This window comes from Penicillium robsamsonii (genome assembly GCF_028829455.1).
Source record: "Penicillium robsamsonii strain IBT 29466 chromosome Unknown utg000007l_segment0_segment0, whole genome shotgun sequence".
Lineage (NCBI taxonomy): Eukaryota > Fungi > Ascomycota > Eurotiomycetes > Eurotiales > Aspergillaceae > Penicillium > Penicillium robsamsonii.
In genome coordinates this window covers 433,296-455,828 of record NW_026643225.1, presented here as the reverse complement: position 1 = coordinate 455,828, position 22,533 = coordinate 433,296, and the positions used below count along the sequence as shown (strand labels likewise).

Sequence of the window (22,533 nt, the reverse complement as noted above, 5' to 3'; positions counted from 1 at the left end):
CAAGTGCCAAGCAAAATAGTAGATCGGAATTCCATCGGTAATCCGACGGTAGGGAAACACGTACCTGATTGGTGCCTCTTCATGCTATGTCATACCTCAAACCCCTCCATATGTACTCGATGCGCATTGCGCCCTTCTCCCGGAGCTCCGTGTTACGTTTACCCCCTCATCGAAACCGACTGTCTCCCAGATTAGCAGCCTTCTCCTCTCTAACTACGCCCGCCATGGACCAAAGCATCAAACAACATTACCTGGCTGACTCGCCTCCCACGGTGGTCAGACTGGAAGTCAAGTCACACTTTGATACCCTCAAAGACCCAAACCTGAGAAAATATGCGCACTTTATGAGCAGGTATGGTGTTCCTGGTTCACCTGCCAGTACCACACTATTGGCAGCTAATCCTTCTCAAATCTATACAGAGCTGCATTTGAGGGCACTCGAGTCACCCTGCGGCAGGTTTCCCCCGAGTCCGAACCCATCTACGATCTCATCCTGTCACTCTACCATGCCTCCAATGGCGATTGGAACAGCCTCTCCCAGAAAACACAAGTGAGCTCCGAGGACCTCCGTTTCTTCCTCGAATATGCGGGTCAATTCTTGGGAAACTGCGGAAACTACAAGGGATTCGGTGACTCAAAGTTTATCCCTCGGCTGTCCCCATCCGCGTTCGAGGCTCTGGCTTCGGCCACTGCGGAGACAAAGGCGGCTTTCCAGAAGGCTAACACCACCGGAGGAGGCATCTACGAGACCAGTGAACAGTCCATGATGCACCTCGGATACCCCAAAGGTGGCCACATGACTACCTATTACCCAGATTCACCGACGATCTCACAGGAGGAGATCACGGCAATTGGTGACTTGATGGAGAAAAAGGGACTCGCGTTGGAGAACACCAGACTTCGGAAGACATCCTCGGGCGATTTCGAGCTTTTGATCGCATCTGGTATTTCGTCCCCTCCTGTGAAGGACCGGGATCTCGGCGATGTGGACACATTTGAGCTCGACGGAGATCTGAAGGGAAAGACGCTGCGTTTTGTCTTCGGTGACCACCAGGAGGAGATGGCAAAGATTGCGCACAGCGTCAAGCGGGCGGGACTTGCTGCTGCAAATGACAACCAGAAGAAGATGTTGGATTCATATGCTCTCTCATTTGGAGCTGGATCCATCGAGGCTTTCAAGGAGAGCCAGCGCATCTGGGTTCAGGACCAAAAGCCCGTGCTGGAGACGAACCTGGGCTTTGTTGAAACATACAGAGACCCCCATGGTGTGCGCGGAGAATGGGAAGGCTTCGTTGCTTTGGTATGACACGTGCTGGATTTATATTTGACTGGTGTCGCTAACATTCTCAGGTCAATCTGGAGCGCACCCGAGCCTTTGGTACGCTGGTTGACAGTGCTGAGAGCATGATTCCCAAGCTGCCTTGGGGTAAGGACTTCGAGAAAGACAAGTTCCTCAGCCCCGACTTCACATCACTGGAGGTCTTGAGTTTTGCCTGCTCGGGTCTCCCAGCTGGCATCAACCTGCCCAACTATGATGACATTCGCCAAAATCTTGGCTTTAAGAACGTGTCTCTGGGCAATGTTCTCAGTGCCAAGGCTCCCAACGAGGCTATTCCTTTCATTGCTGACAGTGACCAGGAGGTCTACCGCACATTCCGGGACCCGGCCTTTGAGGTCCAGGTCGGTATCCACGAACTACTGGGCCATGGTACTGGTAAGCTGTTGCAGGAGACAGCGCCAGGAAAGTACAACTTTGACATTAAGAACCCGCCCATCAGCCCTGTCACCAACACACCCGTGTCGACCTGGTACAAGCCTGGACAGACATGGAGCTCGGTCTTTGGCTCCATTGCTTCGTCATATGAGGAGTGCCGTGCTGAGTGCGTGGCTATGGTACTTGCCTGCGACTTTACCATCCTGAAGATCTTCGGATTCGGTGATGGCAAGGAAGACTTGGCCGGTGAGGCTGGCGATGTCCTGTTCGCGGCCTATCTTTCCATGGCTCGTGCCGGTCTGGTTGCCCTCGAGTTCTGGGATCCGAAGACCCAGAAATGGGGTCAGGCACACATGCAGGCTCGGTACAGTATTCTACGCACCTTCCTCGATGCCGGTGATGACTTCGTCAAGTTGTCTTACAGCAAGGAGGATCTTTCTGATCTGGAGATCCGTCTTGACCGGTCCAAGATCCTGACTCATGGACGTCCCGCCGTGGAGAAGTACCTCCAGAAACTGCATGTCTACAAGAGTACCGCAGATATTGAGGCTGGCAAGGGGTTGTACGACGATATTACCTCTGTTGACAGCTGGTGGGGAACCACCGTTCGTGAGGTTGTTTTGAAGAACAAGGTGCCACGTAAGATCTTTGTACAGGCCAACACTATACTCGAGGGCGACCAGGTCAGTTTGAAGGAGTATGAACCGACTCTCGAAGGTCTGATTCAGAGCTTTGCAGAGCGTAACGTTTGATGACATTTTATATATATAATATATATCTATATACATAAGAAAATTGCAACCTTGATGGATACAAGTGAAATGCATACATATAAATAAAGCTATCGCTAAATAGTCTCTTGAATGTCTTCTTAGAGGGGTGTCGTTGTGACTTCAGAGAACTTGGGACCTACCCCTATTCACCACTAAGTTACTCCATACTAATCGTTGAATTTGGGGCACTCTACCAAATCAGATTTGATTCTTTTGGTATTGTGATGTTGATAATAAAATGCAAGATATTGCGGTTACGACTATATGGTGGTACATAGTCCCATAGTGAACAATATTCGACTTTAATGACATTTAGAATATTCGGTTCTGAACAAAACTAGAATGGTAAATAGTTCTAAGCCCACCAGCTCTTGAAATTGAAATTGAAAATCAAAATCATGATCAAAATCCAAACCAGCTCACAATGGTATGAAATGAGAGATCAAGAGGTGTTTTGCGGGGACCGGCCGGAAATAGACCAAAGCCTATATGGCATACATGATGTTGCTTTGACTTGAGGACGTATAATATCCTACAATAATATGCCCCCTAGAAATAAATCCAAACTAAATCCCACTAAATCAAACTAAAGAGAGAGGACACGGCACGTGCCAAGGTTTTGGATGAGGCGCTCGGACTTACCGCCGTCCAGGCAAGTTGATCTACCCCCAACCTCTAAGCGCTTTCTTTCTCCAACTCATTGTGAATTTAGCAGAGAACTTACATCTGCTCTACTCATTTCAGAAAGTCTCTTTCATCCCAGTGAAAGTCATTGAATTGGAAAACTGTCAAGACTCCCAGTTCCCGCGACTTGGAGACTCGATCCAGATCAGTCGCATTGCTAGACTAGGTCAGTATTTGACCATTTTAGTTGCGCAGATCAGCCTGTCTGACATGAGTCAGGCAATAATAGAAACCACGGTGTCGCGAGAAACGCCGCCGTCGGACGCATCAACCACGGCGTTCCCGCCCCATCCAACCGACTCCCTAGAGGAGGAGGACGATTATTACACTGCACCTCCCCCACACTCTGCATCAGCGTCGACTTCCTCACCCGCATATCCTCCGCCCTTTTCGTCTCTTATCTTTTCGTCACTTCCAGACACCAATCGCCCATACAAAGTAACTGAACCTGGACCCGCTTGTCCTCCAGCCTTATCGCCTCCAGCACCTGTCGAGGAGTCGCTCGAGCCGGCCACATCTTCGGCGGTTGTTGCTGACACAAAAACATCTTTTTCTGAACCAAAAAACGAGGGCTCTTCCGACGACAGTGAACCACCGCCGCCATACACAGAAGGCTATAGCCCACTTGAATCATTTACCTACGTGATGGCTGCTGCAGGAGGTGCCTCCAGCATCATCACCCAGGTCCAGCAGACCGGGGGTCCGCCAATCAACACTCTTGGTGGTATGTTTCGTAACCAAGGCGGCTTGGTATGCTTTGCGCTAATATGTTATAGATATTGGCGGAGATGAACACGTCGGTCTCGACCTTCGGTAAGATCACATATTGGTTGATATCTCAATTATGCATAGGCTAACATGTTGACAGTGGTACCCGGTTCACCCTTTCGCGAGATGAGCTGTTGACTTTGCCTGAATTTGTTCTGCTTTCCCTCTTCCCCAATGGCCTCCTCCCGGATGGACATTCTACAAATGGTTTCCATGACGGGGATGTATTCCCAGTTGATGTGCGCAAATCCATATCTTGAGTATCAAGGAAAGCTTTGCTGACAGCTATTATCTAGTATGACCCGGTCTCACTTCAGTACATGTTGGATTTCTTCCGGACCGTTGCCCAGACCATCCCCTCTCCTCTGCCTTCCGGCTCAAATTCACCAGACTTGGATATGTCGGACGCAATGCAAGGATCAGCCCGTGACATGCTGCAAGACCGTGCTGGCATTATTGTCCTCCGAGAGGACCTCGACTTCTACGTGATTCCCCCTCGCGCTGAAATTGGACACGACGAAATGCTTGAAGTCAAGCGGGCGGCTGGTAGGTCGCTATTGAGACAGGACGGCATCTTTTCAGGACTGCGGAAGAGCGAGGAGATTGGTTCCACCGAGCAGCATCTTATTGAAATGCTGACAGCCGGGTTAGTAGAATCCAAGGTTTCAAGCATGGACCAACGCTAATATGTGATGTAGAGGTTTTGATCGTGCTGACCAGTGGGGCCACCGTGCGCCAGAGCCTAACAAGGCAGTAATCTGCAGTCTTGCACTGGCCAAACTCCGCACCGATATTCGCGGGGACCTATCCAACAACAATTCCGTGGGCATGGCCCAGAAGCTTCTCCTATTTTGGCGGAAGCCTGCCCGCCGCTGCTGGTGGGAAGGTATCGAGTTGGACGATGTAGAGGGCGTCGAAGGGCCAGTCAAGGTCTGGATCCGGCGTGTGTGGACTCTGGAGATGGTAAGACCCCCATCCTTGGTGGACTCGAAGCTCTTGATAGCTAATCCCATCGCAGAGTGTTATTGGGCTTCGCTGATTTTTCCCCCCTTCTTTTCCTTCCATGTGCGATTACCATTCCCCCGGCCATGTGCCTCGAAGTTTCGAATGTTATTTTTTTTTCCAAAGTTGCATTTAAATACATCTGCAACAGCCATTCAAGTTTTTATCCTACCAACAGCAGCGCTGGCGTACTCTGCAGTTTGGGTGTTCTCCTTCCTTTCAGTGTGTTCATTTTCTAGTCAGATTGGTAAATTTCTCCATGGACAGCAATTAGCTTAGCTGTGAAGTTTTGAATATATGGTGCATATCTACCATTCTGGTAACTGTAGCCTTTCTCTCAACCACATTCCATTTGCTTGTTTTGGATTTGAGTCTTGTATGAATGTGACAATGAGCCCAGTTGACCACATGGCCATGATGGAAAAGACCAGTGTCTATCGATGAATCGATGATTCTAATGATGATATTTACAAGCATTAATATGCCTATTGACCTGTTGTTTACTATAGTTTAAATGTGATAATAGCCTGAGGCATGGACCACGTGATACACTCCCTGGAATGGGACTAGCGTCAAATTGGGTCAAAGTCGCGCAGAATATCGACCTCAGAGCCAATCTCTCCAGCTGGATCCTATCTGGATGCCTTTGACGCGACCTTGATTTTTGTCACACATTTACTTTATGCTGTGGCATCATACAAGTACTCGTTGTTAATTCTTTCGTGCTTGGACCATTGTCAATTGTGCCTCGCTGCAGTGATCAGCCCTTCGAACATCGAGCCGATCAACAATCGCAAGCTCTCTATTCTCCCGCCCATACCCTCGAAGGGGCATGTTATTGTGCAATTGAATCGCCAACATGTCCCCTCTCCGAGGCTACATCAGTTCCTACCCTCCGCGCATGCGCCAGTATGGAAACGCGTTGCTCACACCTGTCAACCCTCCGTCTCAGACCGGCCCGACTCCGCGCACCACAAAGCGTGGTACTACAGCCATCAATTATGCAGAGGATGGCTTTGATGATGAGGATTTTGATGAGAATGATGGGCCCCGGCGGCCGACGGGACTGAGGAGTCTTCGGCGCGAAGAATCCGCTACCGACAAGTCGGTGCCCTACTCAGAGAAGCTGGGAAAAGAAGTGCATGCGCCCGTGGAGGTGCAAGGCCTCTTTCGCGAGTGGATGATCAAGAGAATGTTGCGACCAGCGTATGTTCCCCATCGCCAGGACTGATGTGGCCATTAACGACAGTGGCCTCTGTCTTCTCCGTTTATCCTTAAATCTGGCTAACATACAGCGCGGTGATTCTAGGTGTGCCGATCAACTGCAGATTCAAGCGCAACTCCCCTTGACACTAGTTCCCATCCGAATTGACGTCGAAGTCCCCGCTCATCAACCCCTCGAACCATTCCCTTTCCCACGCACTGCCGTGGACCCTAGCATTAACCAAACTCTTCCTGCGTACCGCAGACCCGAACCATTACCCCCGTTCCGCATCAAGGATACCTTCTTATGGAATCTCCATGAATCACTCTCAACGCCCGAAGAGTTTGCTATTGGATTCGTTCGCGATCTTGACCTCCCAAATCCTCAAGCCACGACCATGACCATCAGCAACCAGATCCGCCAGCAGTTGGAGGAATACGCCGGTGTCGCTCTCCACCCCCTCTTCCAGAGCACAGATGCAGGCACGGTGCCCAGTGTCCCGCCACAGACTGAACCGTCAAGAGACACGCCAACAACACCAGCTGCTGCCAACGTTGCGACACCTGATAACCGGTCCGATGTGACGACCCTTGTAACCGTGACTAAGGAAGCGCTAGTAAACGACAGCCTTCTGAATCCGGATGACGCATATCGGTGCTTGATCACCCTCAACATCAACCTGCAAAATAAGCTGTACACAGACAAATTTGAGTGGTCTCTACTACACCCACCTGGCATGGCCGAAGAGTTTGCGCGCATCACTTGCGCAGATCTCAGCCTTGGTGGTGAATGGGTCAGCGCCATTGCGCATGCCATCTACGAAGCAGTCCTGAAGTTCAAAAAGGAAGTCTGCGAAAGCGGTGCTCTTGTCAGTGGCATCAATGGATACGGCAACGAAATTGAGAATTTGGCAGCAAATGGTGTGGAGGCTGGTTGGCGTTACGACCCTGAAACAATCTGTGATGGGTGGCAGCCTCAAGTCGAGACACTGTCCAAGGAAGAAATTGAACGAAGGGAAGGTGACCGTGAGCGCCAGATCCGACGTCTGCGCCGAGAAACTGCCAGGTTCTCTTCAACCACGGGCATCACACCTGAGATCTCAAGGCAGAACAGTGGCAATTACTTCGAGGTAGATAGTGAGACTCCGCTCGGACGTGGAGAAAGGAATAAGCGCAAGCGCCGGTTCCGCAGCTTGAGCCCTACGGGCAGAAGTGGCACTCCTGGTGGCCGGGGAACTCCTGATACCGGATCAGGGGCTGGGTACGGTGGCGGTGGTGGCACGCTTTCCGAATGGTATGTAGCTGCTAGATACTTCTCGCTGGAATATTCACTAATTATATCTGCAGGGAACGCCAAAGCTGGAGATGCAAGAATTGTGCGGTGTGGGGCACAGCAGTTTGGGCTGTGCGCGATGGTCCAGATGGCCCAAGGGTAAGTGCTCACTTTCGAATGTATTGCAGGCAGTTTCTAACTATCTTCTCCAGACACTCTGCCATAACTGTGGCCTGCTTTACGAGCGTGATAAGGTTGCACCAGAATGGTCCAAGGATCTTCATCGTCACGACGTTCCCGTCGGCCGATATGGTTAAATTATCAACGGTATCTTTCCTTACATCACCTTAATGTACCATCTTAAGCTTCAATGACCTACTTCACGCCACCTATTTCTCCATGTCCTTCTCGACCACTTAATCCACTACTCTTCCACCTTTTTTCCGATCTCGGCGCCACGGTGCATCACCTTTTATTTTCTGTTGCGGGCCACTGCTTTCACTTTCCATCTGCAAAATCCGGGGGCGTTATCATCATTGTGAATCATCGGTTTCTCTCAATCAACGTCTTTCTTGCTTACGACACATGTACTTTCTTTCCCTGGACGACTAGAAGGCAACGAGCTATCAGGAACCAGAGTAGACATCCAATGAGATTAGACAATGGCGCACCTATCCCTCTTGCATTGCTGTCCCATGCATTTCTAGTTGCTTCACCATAGCCTTCCTTCACTGATCTTCCCATGACGGACCCTTTGTGCTCAACTTTAGCAGATCCAATGGCCCGAATGTGAGGCCCGAATGGTCTACCTCATTGTATTGGGGTGACAACTCAAGCCCCGTTTACATCCAAGTTTGCCAAGCACCAAGTCAAAAAACCTATTGGAGATAAAACCAGCCTCATCGCACCTAGGACGGAGTATGCACGGAATATTCCGCAATCCCCTTCGTATCTGTACTTCACCAGGGTGAAGCCCTAAGCTGCAGGATTGGAAGAGCAACACTTGGAGATGACCAACCAGCGTCAGCTAATGAACCTCTGTCCGCAATATGCGTCTCATACGATGGTTGTACTTTTGTGCTGTTTCCTAGTAGCTGGGCTACAAATCACATAGTCCTCGGTAGGGTTCGGTTCAGGAGCCAATGATATTATGACATTTCGTCACCAATAGCTGTATATGATTATTCGTACTTAAGTATATGTATCAAAAGTTTAGATAAAGCCAAAAGGAAAAGAATATGACTCCGTTTCGTGACAGTAGCAAATCGCCGTTTTTTAGCTGTGAGTCGAGGATTCGAGCTGGAAAAGGTCCTGCGGCTCCTTAGCCTATAGATTCTCGACCAGTAAGGTGATTTAATTCTTACCAGCAATGACTGTATCCTGTCAGATGCGGTGCTATCTGATTTTTGGAATCCGCCCTTTGTTGCAGCTTTTTTCGTTGTCGTGATGAGACATTACTCTGCATATTGTTAGATAACACTCGGATAATGCACTGTTGTCGACTGACCTCCTCAACGGTGCCTTCCATGATGTACCGAACAATGGTCACGTTGGAGACTTGACCAAGTCGAAGAGCTCGGCCAATTGCCTGAGCTTCAATCGATGGGTTCCACTGCGGCTCAAGAAGGTAGATACGTGACGAAGTTGAAAAATTCAGAATATCTGTCATAAGTGAGAAGTATTGAAAATTGAAGAAGTGTTAGCTTACCCAACAGCACCCGTGCCAAGTGTCATTAGGAGAACGTTTGTTTCCTTTTGATTTTGATATCTTTGCAATTCTTGCAGACGTTTTGACAAAGACAGAGATCGCTCTATCATGCTATATTTGATTCCCTTGCTGGAGAAAAGCCCAGCAACAATCAGGAGAGTCTTTTTCCAACTTGAGAAGACCACACTAGAAGACAACCCCGGTGGTTAGTTCAAATAAGAAGAGAGCGGTGTATTTCTTGAGAAGAGATACCATTTCTGACAAGGATTTTGGGAAATCTCAGACAGAAGAGCTAGAAGTTTTGTCGGATATTGTTTCGTTAGAGGCGTTGCTCTCATTTCAATCTGCGTGTGATGATGCTTTGAATTGTCAAGCAATGCAATTAGAACGCCAGACTGTGGATGATCAGAGTCACAACAAGGACATTTATTCTGTCGAGAGCGATGGTCGGCTATGCAACTGTGACAAACCAAATGACGGCAGCCGGATATAAAAAATGCCTCCCATCTGGACATTTGTGGGTCATTCGTTGAAGTACGAGATGACGGAAGCGTCGAGCTGATACACTTCACGGCAAGATTGTATGACCCGCCTATATCTTTCAAAAGCTCTACTGACAGTGTTCTCGATTGTAGGTTTTGGGTTGACGAAGGTCTTGTCGACCCATTGAAAGGAGACATTAGGATGGCAGCACGATGTATCAATTATTTGAACTTCCCGCTCTTTGTGAACGCACCGTTGGAGCATGATATTCGCCGTGGCGACTATGGATGTATGGAATATTCCGTTGTCCATTGGGTTAGACACCTTGAAGGGGCAATAAGGGAAGCAAATCGACGAATCGAAAGAACAAAGGCAGAAGCAACCAGACCTCGGCAAAGTACACCCGAGCATGGAGGTGCAGTGACGGAAACTGTACTGGTTTTTCATTTGGCTTTATTTCAGAGGCTAGTCTAAAAAGGCACATGAAAGACTCCCATCCAGATGTATTGCAGAGCCAATGTTTCCCATCCGACAGAGACATTGCGTTAAGCCTTCGGCTAAGGACACTCGAGATACATGCTACTCCCCAGCGAGCACCTGAAATTCAGAATGGACAAGCTGTGCCAGCCACACCCGATGTTCCAGCCCACACGCAAGAGCCACCAAGCTCAGACTCCGAGCCAGAGGTTCGCCCCACGAAACGCCAAAAGGCCCAAGCGGATCAAGACTTTGAGTGCCCACATTGTGCAAAGGACTTCAAAAGGCTCTATAATCTCAAGTCTCACCTTTTGACCCATACGGCCGATCGTCCGTTTTCGTGTGATACCTGCAGCAAGCGCTTTTCCAGAAAGAATGATTACTGATTACAATCGACACAAGAAGATCCACTCGGGCCAGAAAGATTGGGTCTGTGAAGGTTGTCTGGTTTCCTTTGCTCGTGCAGACATGCTCAACAATCACCATCGCGCGCCAATAGGTCAAGCCTGTTTTGTCAAAATCCAAGGTCAGAGACTGGGTCGTGTGCCTTGAGTGCGGTACACTTGTGATATGAGTAGTTCTGTAGTAGGCTTTGGTAGGTTCACCATGTCTCTTACACTTCGAATGCAGACTACGTAGAGAAGCATTCGAGGGTCAAAGGGAGGTCTACTTGAAAAGGGGAGCTTGACAGAGGATTTAAACAAAACGCCTGTTTGTGATGATACTGTATCTTCGTATTGTTCATTTCTTGGCCAAGATCCAGTTAAACGCGATGTTCCGCGAAACTCCTTTATCTTCTTCACAGTCCACGACAACCTCATCGATCTCCACCTCAAAGCCAATATCCGCGAGAAGTCTTCTCATTTCATTTCTACCCCATCCACTCCAATGCATTGCCCCCTTTGTCCCACCTAACCAAGATTGATCCGAAGAGCTCGCAAATCCAGTCTCGGGGAAATTGGCGAGAAGCAGTCCTCCAGGTTTCAACCAATCAAAAATTCGACGAAGCATTGTGGTTTGTTCGTCGCGCGGTAGATGGAAAATGGAATACATGGCCACCACAGCATCGAAATGCTCCGGACTGAATTTCAATTCCATCATGTCTCCCGGTATCAGGTTCACGGACTGAGGAAGCCGCTCCTTTGCCATGGCAATTTGTGTATCGGATATGTCATTTGCAGTGATACTGGTGTATTCACGCGATGCTAAAAGTTGAGTACATGGTACCCCAGCGCCGCATCCTAGTTCAAGGATGCTTTGACTGTTTCCCTCGGCAGAATCAACGGATGCAAGCATGCGATTGAGGTAGGAAAGTCGTATTTCATGAGAAGGTTGTGTCCAGTGCAGGTAGACCTCGGCAATGTCATCATAGGCTTTCTTGATTTCGTCCTTGATTTGATTGTTATGGATGGCCTCGGACATTCTGGCAGAATATGTCTTGATTTATAGTCTGAGTCGTGAATCTTGTTAGGAAGAGCAAATGAAAGGATATTCTCTGACTATAAGAGTTCTAATTAACAAATGACTCATTCGGCCAAAAGTAATATAACTCAAGAATACGACTCATAGTAACCCGATGAGGATTAGTGTAGTTACCGAGGAGGAGAGGAGAGTGATCGGCAGAGACAGGACTAGCCTGTCAGTTACTACCAGAAGGACATTTACGAACGAAATAACTAACTGGACTGCCAGATTTATAGAAACGGGTGTATGAGCACGAATTAAATTCCAATGGTTGAAACTGAGTACAATTTCAAATGTGATACTAGGGTGCTTTTCGACTGTATAAAGCCGAATACATGTATCCTTAAAACACCTAAAATATCCTACTGTTTCGGGTAAGGCCACTTCCAGTTCCGAATATGGTCAGGATCAATGCCGTTGTCGAAAGCCTCGGACTTGCCCGCAAGCTGCTGGTTGATCAGCTCCTCTCTCACGCCAGCTGCCGTGTTCCCAAGGGATTGAACCAAATCAATGGCAGCGATAGCGAGACTGTATCGATCGGTCTCATTGCGCAGGGCCAGCTCGAACGGTGTATCGATGTTACCCTTCTCTTTGTACCCTCTCACATGCAGGTTGTGTTGACCGGGTCGCTTGTATGTGAGTCGGTGGATGAGCCAGGGGTAGGAATGGAAGTTGAATACGATGGGCGTGTCGGTGGTGAAAATGGACTTCCACATCTTATCGGACATTCCGTGGGGATGGTGGATGGTGGACATCAGTCGGAATAGATCCACCACGTTCACGAAACGGACTTTGAGCTGTGGGAGATGTTCGCGTAGTAGTGCGGTCGCGGCTAGGGCTTCGTGTGTAGAAACATCACCGCAGGATGCCATCACGACATCTGGCTCTGCGCCTTGATCGTTGCTCGCCCAGTCCCAGATTCCAAGACCCTTGGTACAGTGCTGGACGGCTTCGTCCATGTTCAGGAACTGGATGTGCTCTTGTTTATCGGCAACGACCACATTTACATAGTTGGTACTGCGGAGACAGTGGTCCATCACGGAGAGGAGTGTGTTTCCGTCGGGCGGGAGATAGATGCGAACCACCTCGGGGCTCTTGTTGGCCACCACGTCGAGGAATCCAGGGTCCTGGTGGGTGAAGCCATTGTGGTCTTGTCTCCAGACTGTGGCGGTGATGAGGATATTGAGAGACGCGATCCGGGCTCTCCACTCTACTTCAAGACACTTCTCGATCCACTTGCAATGCTGGTTCACCATAGAATCAATGACGTGGATGAAAGGCTCATAGCTGTTGAGCAGTCCGTGCCGACCAGAAAGAATGTAGCCTTCCAGCCACCCTTCACAGGTATGTTCACTGAGGATCTCCATCACGCGGCCATCGGGAGCCAGATTTCCTCCATCTTTATCCTCTTCGAAATAATCGCCCATCCATACTTTCTTGCCAGCTTTGTACACCTCGGAGAGCTTGTTAGACTCAGTCTCATCGGGTCCAAAGAGCCGGAAGTTGTGCATGTTCTTTGCGACAATATCACGGAGGAATTTCGCCATGTTGGCCATGCCACCCTTGCTGGTTATCCCAGGAATGATATCCGTGAAACCATACTTTCGGAAATCGGGCATATGGAGTGGCCGGCGTAGAAGACCTCCATTACCAACGGGGTTGGCACTGATCCGGGAGTTACCCGTGGGCGTGAGTTCCTTCAGTTCCTGAATCAAGGTGCCATTCTTGTCGAAAAGCTCTTCTGGCTTGTAGCCCTTCATCCATGTTTCTAACACCTTAAGATGAGCGGGGTTGGTACGGACATCAGTGAGAGGAATTTGGTGCGCGCGCCAGAATCCCTCGAGAAGGTGGTGATCAACCTCCCGTGGAGCCGACCATCCCTTGGGTGTTCGAAGAACGATCATTGGCCAGCGAGGTCGGAACGGGGTCTTTGACTCTCGGGCTTTCTTCTGGTGTTCCTTTATCTCTGCGACACATTGCTCGAGCGTAGCTGCCATGGCCTGATGCATGCTGTCCAAGTCACTGCCCTCCACAAAGTATGGCTTCCATCCATAGCCAATAAGCAAAGACGAAAGTTCGTCGTGGCTGATTCGTGCAAGTACCGTCGGGTTGTTGATCTTATATCCGTTGAGATGGAGAACAGGCAGTACTGCTCCATCGGTGATCGGGTTCAGGAACTTGGTGCTGTGCCAGCTGGTTGCAAGTGGACCGGTCTCGGCCTCGCCGTCTCCCACCATGGTCAAGGTAATGAGATTGGGATTGTCATAGACCGAGCCAAAGGCATGCGAGATTGAATATCCAAGCTCACCACCCTCGTGGATACTGCCAGGTGTCTCGGGGGTCGCATGGCTTCCAATACCGCCGGGGAAAGAGAATTGTTTGAAGAATTTCTGCATGCCCTCCTTATCCTCGGCTTTATCCGGGTAGACTTCCGAGTAGACACCCTCCAGGTAGGCTTGGGATAGGATTCCAGGGGCGCCATGTCCGGGGCCGGAAACGAAAAGAATGTCGAGGTCGTACTTCTTGATGAGACGGTTCATGTGCATCCAGGTGAAAGACTGTCCGGCATCGGAACCCCAATGACCTAAAAGTCGAGCTTTGAGATGTTCTACCTTGAGAGGTTCTTCGAGGAGTGGGTTGTCGCGAAGGTAAAGCATGCCCAAACACAGGTACATGCTGGCCCGAAAATAGGCATTCATCTTACGGATTGTCTCGGCGTCAAGGGGCTTCCCTTCCACAGTTGAGCGAGCCTCTCCATAGGCGGAGATGCTCTTTTCAGCTGCTTTGGATGCCATGCTGTGTAGTGTACTCTGTTGAAGCGGAGGTTCTGCACCACACGTAAATAGAATCCCTCGGCGTGATGACACCTGGGATCCGACCAATATAGAAGGATATACACTGGAGTTGGAAATATAGAAAATAAATCCAAGAAAGAAGATGATTGCAGGTCAATAGATGGGGTTTTTGTTCATAAATAGGAGGATGAATCTCTGACAAGTCAATGACGTGTGGAACCTTGGAAACGGACATACCTAGTACCACCGTGGCACTTGGGCAGGCTTCTACGGTGTCATGTACATCATGACTTGGCCCCATACCTTTCAATTATCATATCAATGATTGCTCCTAAATCAGGTAGATGGACGCTCGGAGGTCCACAGGCGAGCTTGTATAACCTTGGAATGTCTTGGCATTGACACCTAAGGCCAATATCAGAAGATATATGCACTATGTCCATAGTTTTCCGGATAGCCGTCGTAATGAATGTGGTCGGATGTTGTATAGTGGCACATCGAAAGTGGTGCTCGAAAATCGGCGCGAACGTAGCTTGCTGATGATTGTAGACCTGCGACCTATTCGGACAGTTTCAAGCAAGTCGAACTCGACCGCATACGATTAGGTTGCAATTTTTGAACACCAAAATATATATACCTTCAACTATCTTGTCTTCTTTCGTCGCCAGGGAGTTCACATACTTCCCTCGAAGCTAACTCTTGGGCGCATATTTTTGAATTGAGTTCCATGACATTCTGGGCTGCGAGTTCATGCCGTTCATTTCCTTCAGTTGGTAACTCGGCCTTGTTATAGCCATAGCCATAGCCTTCGTTATTCACATCCACTGCAGCCTTGACACTTGAATGTCGTTTGTGTCTCTTCAGCATAAAAATGGCAACTATAACAAGAACAACACCGGCGACGGACCCGACGACGGGGCCCGCGATCCATGCTATTGTCGTCGACAGGAGTCACAATTGGTGAGGCTGAATGTGTCCTTGTCGCTGATACACTCGTCACAGGTACAGCAGACGGAGTCGGTGTATTCCCTTTTGTCGCTGTCGTTCCGGCTAGATGCCCATATTTACTAATAACCGAGATAGCAGAAACCATTTCTTTGCGACTGGCGGGGAAAATAGATTGACAGAAATCCATAACATTTATGGCTTCTTCTGCATCTTCCTGGTCGAAATGCGAGTCTAGCCCGTTGTTTGTTCGAACACAGTTGGCACAGTCTTTGACGTTGCTAAAGAACAGGTCGCCAAGTGAGGTAGATTGGTCGCATAATTCCCGCATCTCCAAGGGTTCGTAGTCGTTTTTGAGAAATACTGATAGGTTTGTTAGTTTCCTTGCTGCAGCCCGTCATACGGCCTAGATCGGGATAAGACGAAGTAGAGCAACTTTCATAATGCAATTTGATTAGATCGGAAAGAGGTTCGAAGCTGGTAAATATGACCTGTCAAAATGATAGCCCGTATATAATAATACGCTGACACATGGAACGGACCCTGACCCCAAACAATATATCAGTATTAATGTGCGAATAGTGTAGACTGAGGGTTATATCTGGTTTGAGGCTACACCAACTAAAATAAACCCAACGTCACAATCACACAATCAAGTAGCATATCTCCAGTATACTCATTCAATTCAAAAAGTCTCCACCTGTCTCCTTCAAAATCAATTGGTACTCGGGAGCGAATTGCATATACATGACCTCAGGAGTACCTGTTCCTTGCTTGGTGTAGAGAGCAACTTCATCATCCACCAAGGTCTTCTTCAAAACTCCTTCGCTTGCACCAATCGACCCAGGTGCCGTCGCAGATTCCACCAGAATCTGAGTCTGACATGCCCTCTCCAATGCTATAAAAAAGGCCGCCGCTTCCGCAACCGTGCCACCGGCAGTAAGTAGGCCATGATTCTGCATGATCAAACATTTGTTTTTAGGGCCAAGGTAATCAGCAATACGCTGGCCCTCTCCCTGGGCGAAAACGACTCCTCCAAAAGCCGGATATACCGAAAGATCGTCGTAGAACATGCAAGAGTCTTGAATTTTGGAATAGTGTTAGCAAAAATATGGGTCCACACCTGTTGACCAGGTATTTTACCTTGATTCAACATATCAATTCCCCTGCCAAAAGTGCTCCAGGCCCTTCCAAAGGGACTGTGCATATGGCAGGCCGCATGAATATCGGGTCGCCTCTGGTGGATTGCTGAATGAATAATAAATCCAGCCGTGTTGACTGGCTTATTTGCGCCAGCGACTCTATTTCCTTGTTCGTCTACCCGGACCATATCAGAGACTTTTAAAAGGGCGAAGTGTACTCCATACGGGTTGATCCAGAACGTGCGGGGTTCGACGGGGTCTTTGGAGTGTTAGAACATCAAGATGAACAACTGCTATTGTCGGAGTATGGGGAATCCAACATAACATACCTCGGACACTTATATGGCCACTACCACCATCTGAGAATCCCAGTTTGGCGAATATGCGAAAGGCGCCCGCCATCTGCTCGAGAAGCCATTGTCGCTCTTCTTCTTTGTTGGTGGGTTTTGGAATGTGATGCAGCCTGTTCACTTTGCCATTGCCGCTTGTTTCTGTGTTTAAGGCAGAAGTCGGCTTCTGTTCAATAGTCGCAGACGATGACATTTTGAGTACGTTGTGGCTTGGGTGAATAGGAGAGTGGTTTGACCGACGCTAGAAATACCCGAGGCAGATACATGATAACCCCGCAGAAGGATTGACTCAATGACTTTTGTATTGATTATAATTCAAATATACAAGCTATCAAAAGAGGACGTTGGTATATCTGTCTTTATGAAATAAATGAGTCATGTCCTCCTCGTAGGACACAAAAGTCTACACTCACTGCTGTTACCATCTTACCTATTTAGATCTAATCGAGCTAGTGCGTCTCTGACTTTAGAATATGGGGGGATCGAGAATGGTATAACTTATAAAGGTTAAGCTTCGCTCAGCATCTATCGTTACGAAGAACCACTGGAACGTATATTTATAGTTAACAATCAAAATCAAAGAGAAAGGACAAACAGTACAATGCAGAAGCACAGGCAGAACTACATATATTTCGGCAAATCAGACCAAACTCTGGCCTGTTGCGAGAGTTGGGTCCAGATGAGGAAACTCTGTAACAGGATGAAGCCTTCCAGTTCGGAAGGGCGTGGCCAATTCTGTCGGCGTTGCGGTAGGGAGAGTCCTCTGACCATCTGGCATCCCCGGGTTATAGTTAAAAACCCAAAGACGCATCGACTGATCAGGAGAGGTTCCAGTGTAGAACCTGTGTCGCAGCCATGACCCACTCAAACGGTCATTGCCACCCCTCGTTGATCTACCAGGCTGGATAGAAGCTGGTATCGCCTCCCAGTTGGAGGCCATCCAGTCTGATTCATCTTCACTCCACATATTGACTTCGAATTCTCTAAATAGCGATGGGATACGCCTCCCATCTGCGACATAAAGAACCCCAACGCCCAGGCATCGGGGCATGGGGAATTTGGTTCCAGTGCGTGGATCAACCTGAAGAGCCTCGAGGTCTTCTTCAAAAATATTCATATGTGTAGACCCGGTGTCATCCATAAACGAGAATTCACAGCATGGCGGTCTGGGGGGTGGGGGATTTCCAGCTGCAGGCGCCGGAGCCAGAGTGCGCGGGAGCCGAAGGCTAAGTTTCACCTAAATAAGTTATTAGAAATAGCACTCAGCAAAGTGGCCAAAATAGAGAAATTGAGAAGGAATGGTTACCATTGTGGCATTCAATTGCGGATCCGGTTGGCATACCATCGAAGCCTTGCTCATTCCAGGCCCTGGTCCGAGAATCTGAATACTTAGCTTTAGTATGTTTATTAATACAATAAATGGGCATTCGATAAAACTTACACCTTCGACCCAAAATCCTTCATGTCCCCGACTTTTGTCATGTATGTGGCGGTATTCATCCCAGTGAAAAGGTCTCGGCAGGCAGAGCTGAACTCCAGCATGCCAATAGGTGACAAAGTCCGGATGCCAATCTAATTCACCTGTTCGATATTGTGCTATGATAGCTTTCACCGTATCGACCATTTTGTGTACGTCGTTTCCTGTCTCGAGCCAAGTCAAAGTAAGTTTGAGATCCTCTAGGCGTTGTACAACAGGCCAACTTAGCCCTGGCTCTGTGGCCATCAGTGCACTGGGTAGAAAAGAATCAGTCTCTATTATGAAACTTGGAGTTATGAGATGGCTCACTCGCGGTCTGCCTGCCTTTGCATAAATTCTTTCATTTTATGTTGATAGACATGAGGCATGATATTCGTTGCAATCCGCTCAACACACCGGTCGATCTGAGATTCGAAGTCACTAAATAGGAAATGTCAATTATCAAATATAAAAACAAAGAGGCGACATCAATTAGGTAGAGTAGGTAGAACGTACTCGGACAATAGATCAGGCTCATCTGAGTTCCAACCTCTAGGTGCATTCTCTCGCTCGGTAATAATATCTTTTACTCTTCCCCATTCCTTTTTCTTGGGCATTTGCAGCCTAAGCTTCTTCCTTCTTTTCGAATAATCAGTGTTGAGATCGGCCGCAAGAAGTTCCACGTCCAGGATCTGCGGAATTGCCGCTTTTGTCTTCTTCCTTGCAGGGGTTGCCTCTGAGTCTCCATTCAGGCCACTTTTCTTGCGTTTTCCGCTGGGCTGCTTGGGTGTCGTTTTACCGTTCGGTTTTGCGGCCGGGGTGGGTTTAGCTCTTGGAGGCATTCTGCAACAGTGAAGACAGTCACAACACAAACGGTGAAGAAAATCAAATATTGAGCACAAACGGTAAATATGAAGGACTGCAACCCGAAGGTATTTGTGTTCGCATTTTGTATACGTTGGACCCATCGCACCAGATAGTTGGACGGCTCGACTATGTGATGTCAAAGAAAACTCGAAGGTTCGTAGACAAGGTAAAACAAAGAGAGCAGAGCATATCATTGGATAAACGCCAACTTTCTTTGATCATGCTGTTCATTCAGCATAGCTTTTGAAACACCCCGTTGAGTATGTTCGTGGAAGGTGTACTCTGGGTGGAGCTGGCTTTGACGATTCCTCGAATATTCTTTTGGCATTTTCGTTTCAGACTTAACAAGACTTATACTACTTACCAGGGCTTTACCTGGGTCAGTCTTTGTTGCTATACCTGATGAAAATGGGCTTCGAAGCGGGGGAATTTGTCAAACAAAGATCTGTGGTTTCAACCCCAAAGGTTTAGAGCCTTCACTCGGGTTTACTTCGAGCCATGAAAGATATCGGCTAACTCCATCTAAGCCAAAAATAAAATGTGGCGCGATAGAATATACGCTTCTCATGGCGAAACCCCGTGGAACTTGGAGATTGGCATTTGCATCAGTCATAGAGAAATATCATGAATCGAAAATGAAATCCACGCATAGACGGTTCGGGATAGTCTCCCGGTCTAGATTTCACCCCAGTAAGCTTGCGGATTAAAAGCCTGGCTTTTTGTTGACGTTCTTTCTACTCTTGTTTCTCCCAATATATAACAGGGCGCCTGGTTTTCTACCAAAACATGAAGTTCGCTTGAAATTATGAGTTTCTACAAGCTCTCGCTGTTGTGCATGTAAATAAGATTTTGTGCGAAGGGGGAAAAAAAACCTCTGTATGAGCAATCCCAATTTAGAATCCCAAAAGAGGTTAGCCTCGGAAATTAGCATTTGCTAACCTTAACTAATCTAATCTGATCTCCATACTGATACGGTAGGCACACAATTGCACAGGCTTCTAAATAAACTACAATCAGAGAGTTCGCGTGGGCAATTTTGTTTACATATATATTCAGTGTATCTAAAGTTGAATGATACCCTCAACTTCGTACGACTCAGCTTGACCATACATTTAATAAGTATATTGTAGCAATATTCCGGCAGGCCATTCTTAGCTGCATGTAAATTTGTCTCTGAACTCTCACCGTGGCTTGCTCCAAGGTCTGACCTCGTCGGTTCCGACATTGGACTTTTGAACGAGATCAAACTGCGGGTCATCTGTTTGGCTGCATGGGAAAACGGTAGCACTTGTCCCGTTTTGAATTTACCAACGCCGCAAAATATTCCTTGGGAAGGAACTAACTGCAAGCCATCCCACGTGCGGTATCTCGTCAAGGCGCATGAATTATTCCCATGGTGACACCCGCACCACCAGCTATCTCGTCTCGCTACCGAATGTCCAGCTCGGAGGTTTGGGAGATGTTGGCTTGGGGCTAAGGTAACTCAATCCGTTTGATCTTAAGATCGTTTGGCATCTGCAAGACCAGCACCCGACACTTTGGCCTTTTTTTTACAAATTTCGAGAAACAACAAGATAAAATGGAGGGAAGTCAATAAGCAAGACAAACACTCCATTAACTCATCCAAATTATGCAAACCATGCAAACATTTCAAACCACTCGGAACAACCCCCTTTTATTCACGTTACTGCTTGCATTGTGTCGCGATCAGGATTTTTACGCCAGGAGGAGAACGAATCTTAATGTCACTTGACTCATAACCTGTATTCAACTACTCTGTACCCGGTGCTAACAATCAGGTTAGGTAGAATGATAAGTCCAACAGCTGGCCTTGGCGGGCCTATTTCACATGAACCCTGGCGATCTCTGCCAGATCCGAGGGAGCGGTAAATCAACGAATTTCATTCGACAACTTTACAACGCTAAAAACTTGAGACAGCGGGCAGGGATTGTTGATTGGTTCTGTGGGGAATTGAACGGAACTAATGCTTATTAGATTTAGGGGCGGCTACTGGGTTTCCTAGAGTCGTTTGGACGGAGGGGAGATGGCGGCTAGACGCCCACTACCAGACCCCTTGACCTAATAATAATACTTTGATTTCCCAATCGTAGCGGGATGGAACCTTCAATCTGTCTCTGCCGCTATGGTGTTTCCCACGTATTGAACGATTCTCCCGTTTACATACTTACCCTTCTGATCTTTAATGTGCATTGCCTGTGTGCCCCAAAACAAGCGATAAAACCGCCAAGTCACAATCAAGTCTGCTCACATGGATGGAATCGAAGCCGTTCCCGATTTAAGGAGGAGCGCAATCAGCTATGGTGGACTTGAACTCGTTTCCGATCTCAAGAGGTGGCCTAAAAGCTATGATGGACTTCAAGTCGTCGTTGAACAGGAAAAGGAAGTCAAAATAACTCGTGGTGGATTATATTACGTGTCTGGCCCAGAAAGGTCAGGGTCCAGCATACCTGACAATGATCTAGCGAATGCGGATGGTCCAAAGGATGCCAAAAGAGTATGCGGAGTGAGGCCCAGTGTGTTCTGGCTGCTATTAGTGATCGCGGTCTTGATCGTCGTGATCGCTGCCGTGGGTGGTGGAGTTGGAGGATCGTATTTAGCAAACAGAGACAAAGGGTATGTCTGCTGCTTCTTCTTCTTCTTCTTCTTCTTCTTCTTCTTCTTCTTCTTCTTGCGGAGCTGGTATTCATTTAACACATGTCACAGCAGCTCCGACCCAAGAACACCCGGGTCAAATACTACCTCTGCAATGCCTATCATAACCAGAACATCTGACGGCGGCTCCTTTACAAAAACACTGCAGCACAAGGTCGATTCTTCGATGTCTACCACGCCCAGCATCTCTGATAGTGACTCCTCTTCAACAATATCCGAGTCTAGTGAAGATTCTACGATGTCGATAACAGCCACAACATCCTCCAACTCGGAGACCTCCACCGTAACCAAGGCCTCCAAAACATCATCAGCGGCTGTTACATCAGGCACTTCAGGCATAGCTTCCAATCCATGCCCGGGTCAAAATCTCACCACACTTACTGGCTCCGATGGATCGATATTTACATTACTATGTGCCGTCGACTGGCCGGGTGGCATTAAAACAGCATATGGGAACGGAAAGGTCGCTGACTTGACGAGGTCCACTGAATATACCTTGAAGTCATGCATTTCACAATGTGTGCAATGGAATACGGAGAATAACGAGAAGTGCAAGGGTGTCACCTACCTTGCAAATTTGACAGCTGCATATGGTGGTGGACAGGACGGCAATTGCTTTTTGAAGAATAGTGTTGGTAGATATTATCCTAATTCGGATACCTCTATGGCCGCTGGGATATTGGGAGGCTGAGGTGTATACTTGATGTTGTCGACATGTATAATAATGAAATTAAACAACAATTTAAATAAATACC

General features: G+C 48.1%; 10 protein-coding genes across 10 annotated transcripts; 5 read left to right on the top strand and 5 right to left on the bottom strand.

Annotated features, from left to right (window-relative positions):
* Nucleotides 1-110: 110 nt before the first annotated feature.
* Nucleotides 111-2,466, top strand: N7447_010462 (dipeptidyl-peptidase III; the record flags this gene model as incomplete). Its single annotated transcript, XM_057234724.1, has 3 exons — nucleotides 111-352; nucleotides 421-1,300; nucleotides 1,351-2,466. 3 exons carry the CDS (start codon nucleotides 111-113, stop codon nucleotides 2,464-2,466), a joined length of 2,238 nt encoding a protein of 745 aa, XP_057080944.1.
* Nucleotides 2,467-3,381: 915 nt separating this feature from the next.
* N7447_010461 (putative general stress response protein Whi2) lies at nucleotides 3,382-4,978 on the top strand (the record flags this gene model as incomplete). The annotated part of the gene is made up of 6 exons (XM_057234723.1): nucleotides 3,382-3,895; nucleotides 3,948-3,984; nucleotides 4,040-4,178; nucleotides 4,236-4,585; nucleotides 4,638-4,902; nucleotides 4,958-4,978. 6 exons carry the CDS (start codon nucleotides 3,382-3,384, stop codon nucleotides 4,976-4,978), a joined length of 1,326 nt encoding a protein of 441 aa, XP_057080943.1.
* An 822-nt stretch (nucleotides 4,979-5,800) lies between these two features.
* N7447_010460 (putative RSC complex subunit Sfh1) lies at nucleotides 5,801-7,734 on the top strand (the record flags this gene model as incomplete). The annotated part of the gene is made up of 4 exons (XM_057234722.1): nucleotides 5,801-6,147; nucleotides 6,251-7,438; nucleotides 7,492-7,576; nucleotides 7,630-7,734. The coding sequence occupies 4 exons, from the start codon at nucleotides 5,801-5,803 to the stop codon at nucleotides 7,732-7,734; spliced, it is 1,725 nt and encodes a 574-aa protein (XP_057080942.1).
* Nucleotides 7,735-8,777: 1,043 nt separating this feature from the next.
* N7447_010459 (C-terminal helicase domain-containing protein) lies at nucleotides 8,778-9,086 on the bottom strand (the record flags this gene model as incomplete). Its single annotated transcript, XM_057234721.1, has 2 exons — nucleotides 8,778-8,876; nucleotides 8,925-9,086. The coding sequence occupies 2 exons, from the start codon at nucleotides 9,084-9,086 to the stop codon at nucleotides 8,778-8,780; spliced, it is 261 nt and encodes an 86-aa protein (XP_057080941.1).
* Nucleotides 9,087-10,217: 1,131 nt separating this feature from the next.
* N7447_010458 (uncharacterized protein) lies at nucleotides 10,218-10,400 on the top strand (the record flags this gene model as incomplete). Its single annotated transcript, XM_057234720.1, has 1 exon — nucleotides 10,218-10,400. One exon carries the CDS (start codon nucleotides 10,218-10,220, stop codon nucleotides 10,398-10,400), a length of 183 nt encoding a protein of 60 aa, XP_057080940.1.
* A 426-nt stretch (nucleotides 10,401-10,826) lies between these two features.
* Nucleotides 10,827-11,507, bottom strand: N7447_010457 (class I SAM-dependent methyltransferase; the record flags this gene model as incomplete). Its single annotated transcript, XM_057234719.1, has 1 exon — nucleotides 10,827-11,507. The coding sequence occupies one exon, from the start codon at nucleotides 11,505-11,507 to the stop codon at nucleotides 10,827-10,829; it is 681 nt and encodes a 226-aa protein (XP_057080939.1).
* Nucleotides 11,508-11,911: 404 nt separating this feature from the next.
* On the bottom strand, nucleotides 11,912-14,344 carry N7447_010456 (phosphoketolase family protein; the record flags this gene model as incomplete). Its single annotated transcript, XM_057234718.1, has 1 exon — nucleotides 11,912-14,344. The coding sequence occupies one exon, from the start codon at nucleotides 14,342-14,344 to the stop codon at nucleotides 11,912-11,914; it is 2,433 nt and encodes an 810-aa protein (XP_057080938.1).
* Nucleotides 14,345-15,969: 1,625 nt separating this feature from the next.
* N7447_010455 (uncharacterized protein) lies at nucleotides 15,970-16,974 on the bottom strand (the record flags this gene model as incomplete). The annotated part of the gene is made up of 3 exons (XM_057234717.1): nucleotides 15,970-16,370; nucleotides 16,433-16,690; nucleotides 16,761-16,974. The coding sequence occupies 3 exons, from the start codon at nucleotides 16,972-16,974 to the stop codon at nucleotides 15,970-15,972; spliced, it is 873 nt and encodes a 290-aa protein (XP_057080937.1).
* Nucleotides 16,975-17,421: 447 nt separating this feature from the next.
* Nucleotides 17,422-19,079, bottom strand: N7447_010454 (uncharacterized protein; the record flags this gene model as incomplete). Its single annotated transcript, XM_057234716.1, has 5 exons — nucleotides 17,422-18,018; nucleotides 18,088-18,162; nucleotides 18,223-18,511; nucleotides 18,568-18,678; nucleotides 18,754-19,079. The coding sequence occupies 5 exons, from the start codon at nucleotides 19,077-19,079 to the stop codon at nucleotides 17,422-17,424; spliced, it is 1,398 nt and encodes a 465-aa protein (XP_057080936.1).
* A 2,511-nt stretch (nucleotides 19,080-21,590) lies between these two features.
* On the top strand, nucleotides 21,591-22,469 carry N7447_010453 (uncharacterized protein; the record flags this gene model as incomplete). The annotated part of the gene is made up of 2 exons (XM_057234715.1): nucleotides 21,591-21,739; nucleotides 21,830-22,469. Coding segments are annotated over 2 exons (789 nt in total), but the record flags the coding sequence as incomplete, so codon positions are not given.
* Between the last annotated feature and the right edge of the window lie 64 nt (nucleotides 22,470-22,533).